General features: G+C 38.3%; 1 protein-coding gene across 1 annotated transcript in view; it reads right to left on the reverse strand.

Annotated features, from left to right (window-relative positions):
• Positions 1-16,143, reverse strand: part of PIP4P2 (phosphatidylinositol-4,5-bisphosphate 4-phosphatase 2) — a 71,060-nt gene that overhangs the window by 20,711 nt on the left and 34,206 nt on the right. The window contains exons 3-4 of the mRNA XM_002710684.6: positions 14,808-14,914; positions 13,646-13,769 (exon numbers count right to left, since the gene is read on the reverse strand). Of these exons, the coding sequence (XP_002710730.1) occupies positions 13,646-13,769; positions 14,808-14,914 (231 nt within the window). The remainder of the gene's footprint in view (positions 1-13,645; positions 13,770-14,807; positions 14,915-16,143) is intronic.

Genomic DNA, 16,143 nt, shown 5'->3' on the forward strand with positions numbered 1-16,143 from the left:
GAAATATTACTAAATGTTCTTTTATACTTCTGTAATAGGTTTAGGACAGTTCCTGAATTTGTAATGTCATTTCAAATGTTACCTAACAAGGACAAATTTCAGTTTTTCTGGATTTATTTTTGTCTTGTTCTGTGTGCTTAGTTAAAAGAAGCAAGATAGTTTGAGAAGGCAATTACAAAACTTTTGAGTCAATAAAAACTCTAATTCCCTGAGTTGAGGCTAATACATTCACAGATATTCCAGTGGACTATAATTTTACAGTGTTCTTTATTTTAGCACAGATTATTCGTGGTGAACTCAATTGTAACTGAGAAAACAGTTCAGATTTTATTGTGTAATTAGTAAGTTACACAGTCAGCAACCTAACACATCTGGTTTTGTTATCTAAATACAGTCACCCCTTGGTCCAAAAGAGATTAGTTCCAGGACACCCCCATGGATGCCAAAATACCAGGATGCTAAAGTTTCTTATATGAAATCATGTAGCATTTGCATATAACCTAACAGTGGGCCTTTATTATCAGTGGGTTCTGCATCCATGGATTCAACTAACTTGGAAAAAAAAATCTCTATTTGCATTGAACACCCACAGACTTTTTTATCCTAGTCATTATTCCCTAAGCAATATAATCAGCAACTATTTACATGATATTTACATTGTATTGGATATTATAAGTAATCTAGAAATGACTTAAAGTATATGGGATGATGTGCTAGGATATTTTCTCTTTTCATGATTCTAGAAAACTCAGAGCTAATTTTTTCAACTCTTCAGGAATAAGTATTATACATTAATTCATATTTTTTCTGTACTATTTCTATTTCTCTGGACATTTTTTGTATTTTATCTTCAATCCTTTTGAAATTAATATATATTTTTAACTTGTCTCAATAGATTTTTTTTTTTTTTTTTTTTTTTTTGACAGGCAGAGTGGACAGTGAGAGAGAGAGACAGAGAGAGAAAGGTCTTCCTTTTGCCGCTGGTTCACCCTCCAATGGCCGCCGCTGCAGCCGGCGCACCGCGCTGATCCTGGCAGGAGCCAGGAGCCAGGTGCTTTTCCTGGTCTCCCATGGGGTGCAGGGCCCAAGCACCTGGGCCATCCTCCACTGCACTCCCTGGCCATAGCAGAGAGCTGGCCTGGAAGAGGGGCGACCGGGACAGAATCCGGCGCCCCAACCGGGACTAGAACCCGGTGTGCCGGCGCCGCAAGGTGGAGGATTAGCCTATTGAGCCACGGCGCCGGCTCTCAATAGATTTTTAGACCTTGAAAACCAAGTTTGAAACAAAGTAGGGAATAAACAAGTGAATTATCCTAATAGTCAAAGTTTCAAGAGTAAAGAAACTACTACAAAGAATATACAATTATTCATGATCAGCATAATAACAAGGATAAGGCTGTAAGTCAGAATTAAGAGCTCTGTAGTGAGTACATTCTTCATAGCACCGAGCATCTCTAATTAATCTGAAACTCTAAAAAGCAAAACTCACCCTCTAAGTATTTATTATATCCCCTATCATCAAAAACTTTAATCTCCAGAAACTTTGCAACCATATTAAAATATCATATTTTAACTGAAAATGTCATTTCTTTTTAAAAAAATTAAAATTTTTAATCATAATCACTGTGCTGATATGATTCACTTGTCTGCACTGAAGATTAAGTAAAAAAGAACAAGTTTTAGAAGTTAATCTCAGGAGATTCCAAGATGGCAGAATAGGGAAGGAGCTTGCTGCTCTAGTCTAGGGGAAGACAGATAAAAGTGGAGAGAGCATACTCTCAGGGAAGAGTTAGGGAGAAAACTGCAGAGAAAACATGCAAATTGGAGGGACACTGTGAATCTACATGGAGGGTGTGGACACGCACAACTCAAGACCCCAGCAGCCGAGAGTGTCAGCACCAGCTTTGGAGAGTGAGGTGAGACCAGACTGCAGTAGCCCAAGCCACTGGTGATAAAGCTGTGGGAAGAGCCTGGTGTGAGTTTGGCTTGGAGTCCTGTGCGGGACAGTGTACCTGCCAACCTACAGGGAAAAAAAAAGGGAGGCATATTTCTCTCTACCGGACCACCCGGCACTGGTGTTCTGTAACTGGCTGAGAGAGGGCAGGTGTCATTTTGGATGTACGTAACAGATGCACCAGCTTGTGTCTGCATGCTCACCAACCAGCTGAGACACCTAAGTCTGGCTGGGAGAACTGACAGGGGGTTAGGCACTTTTGACTGTTGGGAGCCTTGTATTCTGGGACACACAGTGAAAACACTGTGGCTGAGTGGGAGGGCATAGGGTGTGGCTTAGTCTCTGGGCAGTCACTGTTGGTGACTCTGCACACTCAAGGCTCCCTGATTAGCTCCCTGATTGCCTGAAGAGGGTCATTACTGTGGGATCTGTGCTCACAATGAGAACTGCATGGATCCTTTTGTGGTTCTTGTGGCAGCATGGATGAATATTGCACCCACTGGGGCTAGTGCTTGGACATTGGTTTCCTTGGAGAAGGAGGTGAGTGTGAGACTATGGCAACAGAGCTGAACAACCCGCCCCTCTGATTAAAAAAAACTTTGGGGTTACGTTGGACATTTCCCTCATCCTGGAGCACTGAACAGAGCTCCCTGGCTACACCCAGCACATGCCTCTGGTTATTCACTGAAAGAACAGACACTCCACTAAGCCACAGAGGAATAGTCCAGAGACAAAAGCCATCACAGAGGAAAAAAAATCAAGAGTCTCTACAACTGCATAAAGATAAATGCAGGAATTCAAGAAACAAGATAACATGATGCCTCCAAAGGAACACAACACTTAAATATTAGACTGTGGAGATGAAGAGATTAAAGAAATACCAGGAACAGAATTCAAAAAATTGATCGTAGGATACCTCAGAAGTAAGCACAAGCAAATCCATGAATTAAAGAAATCCATACATGACAGGAATGATGAAAAAGGATATTCCATGTTAATGGAAACCAAAAAAGATTTGGTATAGCTATACTAATAACAGACATAATAGACTTTAACACAAAAACTGTTAAAAGAGACAAAGAAGGGTACTATGTAATGGTTAAGGGATCAATTCAACAGGAAGATGTGACTATAATAAATGTATATACACCCAATTACAGGGCACCTGGGTATTTAAAAAAATGTTAATGGATCTAAAGGGAGATATATACTCCAACACAATAGTAATGGGGAACTTCAATGCCCTCTTTCAGCAATGGACAGATAAGCAGACAGAAAATGAGCAAGGAAACAACAGGGTTAATCAACATTATAGACCAAATGGACCTAAAGAATATCTACAGAACATTTCATCCTACAGTTGCAGAACACAGATTCTACTCACCAGTGCATGGAAATTTTTTTAGGATACAGTACATGCTAGGCCACAAAGCAAGTCTCAGAAAATTCAAAAGAAAATGAAATCATACCATGTATCTTCTCTGACCACAATGAAATTAAGTTGGAAATCAACATCTCAAGAATCTTTAGAACATAAGCAAACACATGGAAACTGAACAACATACTCCTAAATGAACAGTGGATCATAGAAGAAACCAAATCATAAATCAAAAATTTCTGGAAATGAATGAAAACAACAATACAACATATCAAAACTTCTGGAATAGAGCAAAAGCAGTGTTAAGACGAATGTTTATAGCAATTGGTGCCTATATCAAGAAATTGGAGAGGCACCAAATAAAGGAGCTATCAATGTTCCTCAAGCACCTAGAAAACAACAGGAAACAAAACCCAAAATTAGTAGAAGAAAAAATACTTAAAATTAGAGAATAAATAAACAAAATTGAAACAAACAAAAAATACAAAAGATCAGCAAAACGAAGAGATGGTTTTTTGAAAAACTAAACAAAATTGACACATCTTTGGTGCAACTAACCAAAAAAATGAGGGAGAAGAACCAAGTCAATAGAATTAGAGATGAAAAAGGAAATGTAACAACAGACATCACAAATAAAAAGAATCATCAGGAATTAGTACAAAGAGGTTTATGCCAACAACTCGTGAGACCTAGAAGTGGATAGATTCCTGGGCACATACAATCTACCTAAATTGACCATGAAGACATAGAAAACCTAAACAGACCAATAACCAAAATTGAGACTGAATCAGTTATAAAGACCCTCCCAATAAAGAATGGCCCAGGACCAGATGGATTCACTACTGAATTCTAACAGACATTTAAAGAACCAACTTCAACTATTCTCAAGCTATTCAAAATAATTGAAAGAGAAGGAATCCTCCCAAACTCCTTCTATGAAAACAGAATTACCTTAATTCCTAAAACTCAAAAAGATACAAAAGACCAATTTCCCTGATGAACATAGATGCAAAAACTCTCAACAAAATACTAGTCAATTGAATCCAGCAACACATCAGAAACATCATTCACCCAGACCAATTGGGATTTATCTCTGGTATGCAGGGACTCATCAATCAATGTAAAATACATGACATCTAAAAAAATGAAGAACAAAAACCATATAATTATCTCAGTGGATGCAGAGAAAGCATTTGATAAAATACAACATCCTTTCAGGATGAAAACTCTAAGCAAATTGGGTATAGAAGGAACATTCCTCAACACAATCAAGGCAAATTATGACTAACCCATGGCCATAACCCCATTCATATTGAATCGGGAAAAGTTAGAAGCATTCCTACTGAGATATGGAACCAGACAACGATGCCCACTCTCAACCACTGCTATTCAATATAATCCAAGAAGTTTTAGTCGGAACCATTATGCCAAAAAATTAACCAAAGAGATTCAAATTAGGAAGGAGAAAGTCAAGCTATCCCCATTCGCAAATGACATGATTCTATATATAGGGGATCCAAAAGACTCCACTAAGAGACTACTGGAACTCAAAGGAGAGTTTGGTAAAGTGGCAGGATATAAAATCAACACACAAAAATCAATAGCCTTTGCATACACAGACAATGCCACAGCTGAGAAAGAACTTCTAAGATCAATACATGCACAATAGCTGCAAAAAAATTAAATACCTTGGAATATTATGAACCAATATTTTTGAACCAGTATCTCTACAATTAGAGTTACAAAACATAAAAACATTAAAACATTAAAGGGAGAAATACAAGACACAAAAAAATGGAAAAATCTCCCATGTTCATGGATTAGAAGAATCAATATCATCAAAATGTCCATACTACTGAAAGCAATTTTCAGATTCAGTGCAATACCAATCAAATACCAAGGACATTCTTCTCAAATATATAAAAAATGATGCTGAAACTCATATAGAAACAAAGAAGAGCCCAAATAGATAAAGCAATCTTATACAACAAAAACAAAGTCAGAGGCATCACAATACCAGATTTCAAGACATACTACAGGGCAGTTTTCATCGAACAGCCTTGTAAAAAAGAGATGGATAAACCAATGAAACAGAAAAGAGATGCCAGAAATCAACCCACGCATCTACAACCAACACCTTTGACAAAGGAGCTAAAATAAATCCCGGGAGAAAGGATAGTCTCTTCAAAAATTAGTGAAGGGAAAACTGGATCTCTACTTGCAAAAGTATGAAGCAAGACCCCTACCTTATACTTTATACAAAAATCTTTTCAAAAGGGATCAAAGACCTATAAAATGAAATCTACGACCTAACATCATCAAATTATTTTTTTAAAGATTTTATCTGAAAGTCAAGAGTTACACAGAGAAAGAGAGGGAGAGGCAGAGAGAGAGAGGTCATCCACCCACTGGTTTACTCCCTAGATGGCTGCAATGGCCAGAGCTGCGCCAATCTGAAGCCAGGAGCCAGGAGCCAGAAGCTTCTTCCGGGTCTCCCATGTGGGTGCAGGGGCCCAAGGACTTGGGTCATCTTCCACTGCTTTCCCAGGCCATAGCAGAGAGCTGGATTGGAAGTGGAACAGCCATGTCTCAAACCAGTGCCCATATGGGATGCCATCACTGCAGGCGGTGGCTTTACCCACTATACCACAGCGTCAACCCCTATACCATCAAATTATTAAAGAACAAAACCCTACAAGAGACAATGGCAAAAGCAAAGACCTCTTGGAAAAGACCCAGGAGCACAGGCAATCAAAGCCAAAATTAACAAATGGGATTACATCAAGCTGAGAAGCTTCTGCACTGCACAAGAAACATTCAGCAAAGCAAAGAGGCAACCAACAGAATGGGAGAAATTATTTGCAAACTATGCAGTTGATAAAAGATTAATAACCAGAATATATAAAGAGCTCAAGAAACTCAAAAACAACAAAGCAAACAACCAAGTTAAGAAATGGACAAAGGACTTAGGCATTTTTCAAAAGAGGAAATCCAAATGGCAAAATCTGACACATTGAAAAAACTCAGGATCACTAGCCATCAGGGAAATGCAAATCAAAACTATAATGAGGTTTCACCTCACTCCTGTTAGAATGGCTTTCATACAGAAATCAACAAACAACAAACAACAAACACTGGCCAGGATGTGGAGAAAAAGGTACTCTAATCCACTGTTGGTGGGAATGTAAACTGGTATAACCATTGTGGAAGACAGTAAGGAGTTACCTCAGAAATCTGAATATAGAACTACCATATGAGCCAACCATCTCACTCCTAGGAATTTACCCAAGAGAAATGAAATCAGCATATTCAAGAGTTACCAGTACCCCCATGTTTATTGCAGCTCAATTCACAATAGCTAAGAAATGGAATCAATCCAAATGTCCCTCAACTGCAGACTAGGTAAAGAAATTATGGGATATGTACACTATGGAATACTACCCAATGATAAAGAAAATGAAATACTGTTGTTTGTTTACAACAAATTGGATGAAACTGGAAAACATCATACTTAGTGAAACCAGACAGTTCCAAAAGACAAATATCCTATGTTCTTACTGATCTGTGTAACTAATAGAGCACCTAAAGGTTAAGCTATAGATGTGAAATTGACACTTTGAGATGTGATGATTTTGAACAGCCCTTGTCTTGACTGTTTAGGAACAGTTTCTCTTTTTTTATAACACTCGTTGAACATCATGTTAAATTAGAAGTTAATCTCTGGCTTGCATATTATTTTAATAACTGGAGAGGTACCTAGTTGTATAAATTAGTTTTTAAAATAATTTAAAAATTTTATATAGCAGTTAAAAGACCAGTGAAGAATGCCTGCCTGCTTCCAACACTGGAGTACCTACTTTTTTTTTTTTTTTTTTGGACAGGCAGAGTGGACAGTGAGAGAGAGAGAGAGACAGAGAGAAAGGTCTTCCTTTGCCGTTGGTTCACCCTCCAATGGCCTCTGCGGCTGGCGCGCTGCAGCCGGCGCACCGCGCTGATCCGAAGCCAGGAGCCAGGTGCTTCTCCTGGTCTCCCATGGGGTGCAGGGCCCAAGCACTTGGGCCATCCTCCACTGCACTCCCGGGCCATAGCAGAGAGCTGGCCTGGAAGAGGGGCAACTGGGACAGAATCTGGCGCCCCGACCGGGACTAGAACCCGGTGTGCCGGCACCGCAAGGCAGAGGATTAGCCTAGTGAGCCGCGGCGCCAGCCATGGAGTACCTACTTTTAACTCCTGGGTCCACCTCCTAATTCCAGCTTCCTGCTAATGCAAACCTTGAGAAGCAGTGGGGATTGTTGGATCCCTGCCATCTACTTAGAAGACTTGAATTGATGTCCTAGTTCCAAGTTTCTGCGTGGCCCCACCCCAGTTTGTTTTAGGCATTTGAAAAGTGAATCAGCATATGAGAGTTTTCTCTCTCTCTCTCTCTCTCTCTCTCTCTCTCTCTTTCTCTCTCCCTCTCCCTCTATTTCTCTCTCTCCCTCCCTCAAATAAATTCTAAAAAAAAAGAAAAAATAATAACAAAAATCATGTCACACACACATATTTCTAAACTCTCAGATTATCTCTAGAATTCACTGACAGATTATTCCAAAATATTAAATATAAATCTTTGCAACAGTTATCTTTAATTTCCCATTTTTGGTCATTGTCTTTTCCACTCTATTAATAGTATGGCAATTCTCATATTCTTCATGTTATTCCTGACCATCATCAATACTTGTTTGAATAATAAAGCTAAACACCCCATCTTGTACCTCTTCAAGTTTGCTCCTGTGCAATCCATTCTAGGCACAGCATTCGTATAAACAGAATGTAGCATCAAGCTCTACTAAAGCTTTCCAATATTCTTAGAAAAACATCATGTCCTCCAGGCTAGGTGATCTGTGTATACACTAATGCATTCTGTCTTTCCCTACTCGGTCTAAATACATTTCATATAATTCTTGTTTAAATTGTCTGTCTCTGCCTATTAGATTAGAAAATACCACAAAGGCAGAGACTGTGTTCACCATTGTTCCCCTAGTACCTAACCCAGTGCCTAGCATATACTCAATCTATATTGTTCAATAATGAAATCAGCTCATTTGTAATGTGGCTACAGGGATCATACATTGGCAAGGATTTGGAATATAAAACAGAACAGAGCAGAATATAAGGTAATTGTGGAAGGCAGATGAAGTAAGTTGAAAAAAACTATCTAGATTTATAAATTATAATTTCAAAATTTAGTTATCTAAATATAAGAAAGAAAAGGAATATAATATGTTCCCCATATAGTTAACAATGAATATGCTTGGCATCTACAAAGTCAATATATTACAATTTTTAAAATGAAAATCTGTTACCCATCCCACCGTGTATATTTTCTAATTTGTATGCTCAGTTGCTGATTTAATCGATGAAATTTAAAAGCAAGGAAGGTTTTTACCGTGTTCTTCTGGATTAGAAAAATTCTAACAATTCTGTGTATATGTAGCAAGTTGAATAAATGCATGTATATACATTTCCTGTTCCAAATATGACTAAAATGAGCATATATGAGCTCATAAGTAAATGAATGGATAAAGAAATTGTGGCACATACATGCAGTGAATTCTTTTTCAGCATTAAAAAAAAACAGAAAGAAATCCTGTCATATATGACAACATGGATGAACCTGGAAGACATTAAGCTAAGTAAAAACAAACCAGATACAGAAAGAAGAACACTGCATGATTGTGCCTCTGAGTGGAATCTGAAACAGTCAGACTCATTGTGGCAGAAGGTAGAACGGTGTGATGGAGAGGGAAACAGGAAGATGTGGGTTAAAAAGTACAAAGTTTCAATTAGGCATGATGAATAGTTTACTGAGATCTAATATACAATGTGATGATTATAGTTAATAAAACTCATTTTTTTACTTGAAATTTACTGAGAGTACAGATCTTAAAGGTCTCATCACACATGCAAACAATAACTATATGAGGTGAGCAAAATATTAATTTGCTTGTGGCAGACATTTCACAATGCATACAGGTATCAAAACACCAACTTGTACACCTTAAATGTACGAGTATATGATTTCTGTTTGTTGCTTATATTCCAATAAATCTAGGGAAAAAAAAGGAGTAATGCTTGTGAACTCTCTCCCTTTACCACAGAACCAGAAAACTACCCTTCCCCAACATATTCAAAAAAGGAGTGATTGGGGCCAGCTCTGTGGCACAGGTTAATCCTCCACCTGTGGTGCCAGCATCCCATATGGGCACCAGTTCTAGTCTGGGCTGCTCCTCTTCTGACCCAACTCCCTGCTGTGGCCTGGGAAAGCAGTGGAGGATGACCCAAGCGCTTTGGCCCCTGCACCCACGTGGGAGAACCAGAAGAAGCCCCCGACTCCTGGCTCCTGGCTCCTGGCTCCTGGCTCCTGGCTTCAGATCGGCTCAGCTCCAGCCATTGCAGCCATTTGGGGAATAAACCAGCAGATGGAAGACCATCCTCTCTGTCTCTCCCTCTCACCGTCTGTAACTCTACCTCTCAGATAAATCAATAAAATCTTAAAAAAAAAATGAAAAGAGTGATTTATTCTAATGCTACTGGACTAGGGAACCTGTGCTCTTAGAAACTCCAAGCATGGAAGAAGGCAGGAATAAACACCACTCTAAACACAAAGGCATTAAATTGAACTCTACAATCTGAACAAAAGGTAAGATCCTCACTGCTATTACCTCTCTCTGCAGCTAGAATCTTATCTCCCAGGCTTATCTCTCAACAAATTAGAGGATCTTTCCACCAGACATTTTCCCTAACAAGACTTGCTGATACTAATGGTTTACAGTTCTTCATCAAAAAAGCAGGAGGAAGGGAAGCAAGGGGAAACTAGCCCCTGCCTGTGTGTACAGAGATTCCAAACAGTGACTTATGTCGCTCCCCCTCTTCACGGGGAAACGACACTGGACCCTGCGCTGTTCTTTTGTCTGCTCGGCCCTTCCCGGGTTTGCTGCTGGTCCTTCCCAGGTTGGCTACCGTCCCTTCCACCTCCGTGGAAGGACGGTTCCCTCTACCACTTTCCCCACTTCTGCGGGGGAGAGGCACACCGCTGGCCGGCTCTCTCGGGTGCTGCTCAGATGTTATCCGGATGTTCCCCTTAGATGTTCCTGGTGCATGTTGTCTCTCTCCTCCTTTATAGTCCTCTTCCACCAATCCCAACTCTGCCACCCACACGCCGAGTACGCTGCTCTCCTCCAATCAGGAGCAGGATTAGCTCCTGCTGATCACTCAAGTTGGCGAGAGGCAGCTGCGTAGAAGTTGTTTACCGCCATATTGTGGGAGAGCAGATGCATAGAATAAGTCTTAATTCCAGTAACTTAGTCTAGTCCGAGTTGCTCCCCACAACTTATTCCCAAATATAAATAAACTTGTGAACAAAACTGTCATGAAGAAAAACAAACAGAAAAAGAGGGGAGAAAACAGAGATAAGGCACAGCAAAAGAACGATATCTCAGAAAAAATACTCAATAGTTTCAGAAAGGTGTCATAAATAGGAGGATGGTATGGAAAAGAGGGCAGGAGAGTCTGGTGCAGTTTTTAAGATTCTGCTTGGGATGCCACATCCCATATCAGAATGCCTGAGTTCGAGTTCCAGCTTCACTTCCCACTCCAGCTTCCTGCTAACACACTCCCTAGCAGGCAGTGGATGATGACTCAAGTCCTTGGATCCCAGGCCAGTGCCGTGGTGTAGCCGGTAAAACCACTGCCTGCAGTGCTGGCATCCCATATGGGTGCCAGTTTGAGTCCAGGCTGCTCTAATTCCAATACGGGCCCCTGCTAATGCACCTGGGAAAGCAGCAGAGAATGGCCCAAGTACTTAGGCCCCTACATCCACGTGAGAGATCCAGAAGAATCTCCTGGCTCCTACCTTCAGCCTGGCCTAGCCCCAGCCATGGAGGTCATTTGGGGAGTGAACCAGCAGATGGAAGATTCTCTGTCTATCTCTCTCTAACTCTGCCTTTCAAATAAATAAATAAATAAATATTTAGGGGGAAAAAAAGTGTTTGGGTCCCTGCCACCCGTGTGGGAGAACCAAAGAATTCTTGGCTTTCTGGCTTGAGTTTGGCCCAGCCCCAGATATATATAGGTATTTCAGGGAGTGAAGCAGTAGATGAAAAATCTGAAGAAAAATTTTTTTTAAATGGAAAAAAAATCAGAGAACAAACGAAGGCTCTTGGAAATTAAAAATTAAGTTAGATCATCTGACCTGAAAATTTTAAATTAAATTTAGAAGATCTAGATGAAGTTTCCCAGTAAGCAAATTAAAAAGCCAAAATCAAAAAGAAAAAGAGAGAGACAGAGAGAATGGATTCATCCAGGTGGTCTAACACAAGGAGCTCTAAGAAAATGGACACAGGGAAAGCAGACTGAACTGTTTGGCAGGCCCACTGAGCATCCAGACAATGAATTACAAAAGATCATGGTATAGCCTCGTGATATTTAATAAGATGGGGGGAAATCACAGAAGAAAGAGGAAAATAAGAGAAATAAAAATGAAAACATACATCATATAGAAAAGATGAAGAGTCGGAACAGCCGCTGATTTTCTCATCAACAGCGTGGGAAAGCCTTTACATTTCTGAGAGGAAACGCTGGCAAGCTGGTATTCTACAGCTAAGCAAATTATATGGGATGAATGTGAAGTTGATTTGAAAAGGTTTAGGAAAAAAAGGGCTCAAATTTATTTTCAGTCATCTTTTCTCGGTAAGCTCCACCAACACGAAGGAGAAGCCAAACACTGTGAGCGCAGCATGGGATCTGACACAGGAAAGAGGCCGAGGGAATTTGAGCATGATGGGGAGGGAGGCTCCCAAGATGACAGCTGTGCAGCAGAGAGCCGACATAACAGATTCTCTGATGCATCTGACCATTTAGACAGGGGTTTTCTATCTATAACAGAATACGGGAAGAACTAGTGTTTGTATGTAGAAAATAAAATCAAAAGGGAATGGAAATTATTCATAAATCCAAGAAAATATGAAAAGCATATAAGACACATGTACCATACTACTTCGCTTAGCTGTGAATGTAATTTATCTAATCAAAAAATACTTAGGCATAAGAAAGTAAATGAATACTAAACATGTATGGAACAAAATATAATTCCACTGAAAGTATGGAAAGGAATAGAGTAGGAGGCATGAGTACTAAATCCACAAGTTAAATATTAGAAGGTGGTGGGTAATACCTAAAATGTTCTTAACCAAAGAGAAGAAGGATAAGCAGACAATGTTAACACATAGGAATCAATAACAGTGCAGCTGGAAGAGCTGAAAGTATTTAAAGGGTGGTAACTGTGGGTCAGCGTGATGAGATTACAGCCCAATCTGACATTTAGAATATGTTCATGACTTACTTTAGTGCAAGTAAAAATTAGAAGGGAGAATAAAACAAATGACCTACACTTTCTTAGGCCTATCCATTTTTAGTGACTGCAGGTTTATTGACCCCCTATGCTACTTTCTGAAAGTCACCTTAAATACTCAAGTTCTGAAGAAAATCTTGTGTCTCCTATAAATGGTCAATAACAAAAGAAATTCTGTTCTTACCCTTCTGACAAAGTAATTCATTATGAAATTTACTTTTTTAAATCAAATTTTGAGTTGAAGTTAGAAATATTACAACTACTTCCATAACTTCTGCTCATGTCAAATTGTATATACTCTTTTTTTCTTTTTTTAAACCTTTATTTAATAAATATAAATTTCAAAAGTACAACTTTTGGATTATAGTGGTTTTCCACTTTACTAAGTAAAGATTTCAACAGTTTACACTCACAGAGACACACAACGTATAAAGTACTGTTTGAATACTAGCTTTACCATTAATTCACATATATCTTATCCAGTGGTTTATTAATTATGAGTATGACAGCTAATTGTCATTACTTCAAGAATAATTTTAAAAGCTGGAATATTTTTGATAAATTATAATGAGACCTTTTCTTGAGTCTTGGAAGTCATGAAGCAGTAGCTTCTGCCCAGTGGGCAAGAGTACGTCTAAGATTCAGCCTGGAGAAAATGGTACTATTTCTCATTGTCCCACCTGGAGAGACTCCTTGTTGCAGTTGAATGAATCATAGGTTTTGCTTTTTAATTAAATCACAAAAGATGCTACTTCCCTTTCTGCATCTCTGATTATCTATATTCCTAAGTAAGGCTCTATTTTAACATTTTGATCAATGTGTCCTTGAACACAACTATGAAACTGTAAGTAGTAGCCAAATCTATAAAATTGTGACCTATATTTACAGATTGATGACCCATGACAAAAGTCCAGTTGCTTACCAGGAATGTGTTTCCACAGTGTCCACACACAACCCTTGTACCTTCTGGTTGGATTGGCAAAGCAGGCTGAGCTGGCTGTTCTTCAGAAATAAGCATTACTGGGCCAAGGGTGATTATGCGTCTACTGTGGAAATAGAAAGGAAACAACTTCACTATCCTCCAGACGGACTCAGGGCAAAACTCATAGCTTATGGCCAAACACATGGGATATATAATTGAAAATATGTACAGTTATTATTTATTTTATAAACTAAGTGAAATGAGTGTCAATCTTTGGGAATAAAAATACCATAAAGTCATAGTAATCAATCAGGGGCAAAAAAAAATCAGTTTTCTTAAACAGGAATGGAAACTATATTTTATACATTGGTCCTAATCGGTGACCTTAGGAATCACTTACCTGACATTTCTAAGTTTTTATAAGTTCAACCCAGAAAATATTTTCATTCCCTATCCAGGGAAAAAAGACTTGAGTTTGATAGAAGACTGAGTAAGTTAAAAACATTCTACAGTTAAAATGTGTCTGTGCCATGAAGGTACCAAACTGGTGAGTCGCAACTAGATTTCTTAGCATTCCAGAATTCCTTGATATCTACTTAATCATACATGGAAAAAAAGCAAAATGGGAGCATCCTTTTCTTTATATTCTCCAGTCTAACATCAAATGATAGATATGAGTAACGATCAAAAAGTCCGAGAGATCATAGGAAAAAAATAGTTAAGTTCTTTATATACTGGTATGTGCACACATCTATAATAGCATTTAACCTGGGAAAATAATTTCAAAATGTATTGTATACATTATGCTTAGTAGAGACCAGAGTAGCATATAATGAGATACACATGACAACTGAAACATGTCCACATGATTCATTATCTCAAACTGAGTATTTTAAAATAGGTTCAATGAGTCACTGATTACAGTACACTAAGTACTTATATAACATGAAGAAAACATGATAAATTCAAGAATATTACATCTTATAAGTATCTATGCCAGTTAAGTTCATAACACATCATTCCTTTAACAAAAAATAATTTAGGGTCTGTAATTGCTTTGAGGACAAAGACTCAATCAGAACAAAGCCTGGCATATAATGAGTCTTACATGAATTATAGTTGAATGAACAAATGAATGCAAGAATAAATCTTTATCTCTTACCAGTTGGGTCTAGGACATCCTATTCGCCGAGATGTGTCCTTACAAATGAGGAGACAATTACAAGGGCATCTAACATATTTCTTCCCTGATGGTGGGTTTTTGATTGGCTGGAGAAGCAGAGAAAATGCAAACAAAACAAATTAACTAAAGTACAGATTGCTAAAGCTCATTTTTGTTTAAGAACGAAATGATTTCTTTAAAACTAAGGTTTCCCCTCATGCTATCAAAGTACAGAATAAGGAAAAGTGTAGGTAAGTAGTTAAAATAACACAAATGTTGGCAAGAACTCTGAAATTTCGGGGTTTTAGGGATTAACCTATTAAGGGCATATTTCAAAATTAGTTCACACTGGTTTGGGAGGAATATTTAATGAACACAAAGAGTTGTTTTCCCTTTAAATTCTTAAGACAAAGTACATGTCTACTCAGATTCAAACCATCTCAGAGGATTCTTGTGCTTGTCTGATTAGAGTATGCTCACTAAGAATAGTGGGGAAGGAGGAAAACTGGATAAATTTGAACTTCTCTTAAACTTTACTTACTACAATATGTGAAATGATTCATTTGCAGCACATTTTAACCTAAGAACTTGCAAATAATTCTTAATATTAGATTTCTTAAAAAAACTTTACAGCAAATTCAATAGCAAGAATAAATAACACCAAAGAAAATAATACTTGCAGCAACAGAATTTAAGCTTATTTAACTAAATAATGTATGATGCATTGAAAGAAATAGAAATTCTGAAAAATATCTTGCCTTTAGTCCTTAAAAATGTCAAGTCAATAAAAGACACAGAAAGAATAAGTTTCAGATAAAGTGATATCAAAGAGATCAATAACCAAATGCAATATGTGATTCTGGACCAGAATATTTTTTCATAAAGTACATTTCTTTAACTTTTATTTAATAAATATGAATTTCCAAAGTACAACTTTTGTATTATAGCAGCTTTTTCCCCCATAACCTCCATCCCACCTGCAACCCTCCCATCTCCCGCTCCCTCTCCTATCCCATCCACATCAAGATTCATTTTCAATTATCTTTATATACAGAAGATCAATTTAGTATATATTAAGTAAAGATTTCAACAGTTTGCACACACACAGATACACAAAGTATAAAGTACTGTTTGAGTACTATTTACACCATTAATTCACATAGTACAACACTTTAAGGACAGAGATCCTACATGGGGAGTAAGTGCACAGTGACTCCTGTTGTTGACTTAACAATTTGACACTCTAGTTTATGGCGTCAGTAATCACCCTGGGCTTTTGTCATGAGCTGCCAAGGCTATGGAAGCATCTTGAGTTCGCCAGCTCCGATCTTATTTA

This window comes from Oryctolagus cuniculus, chromosome 6 (assembly GCF_051225735.1).
Source record: "Oryctolagus cuniculus isolate XC-2025 breed Fujian yellow rabbit chromosome 6, ASM5122573v1, whole genome shotgun sequence".
Taxonomy (NCBI): Eukaryota; Metazoa; Chordata; class Mammalia; order Lagomorpha; family Leporidae; genus Oryctolagus; species Oryctolagus cuniculus.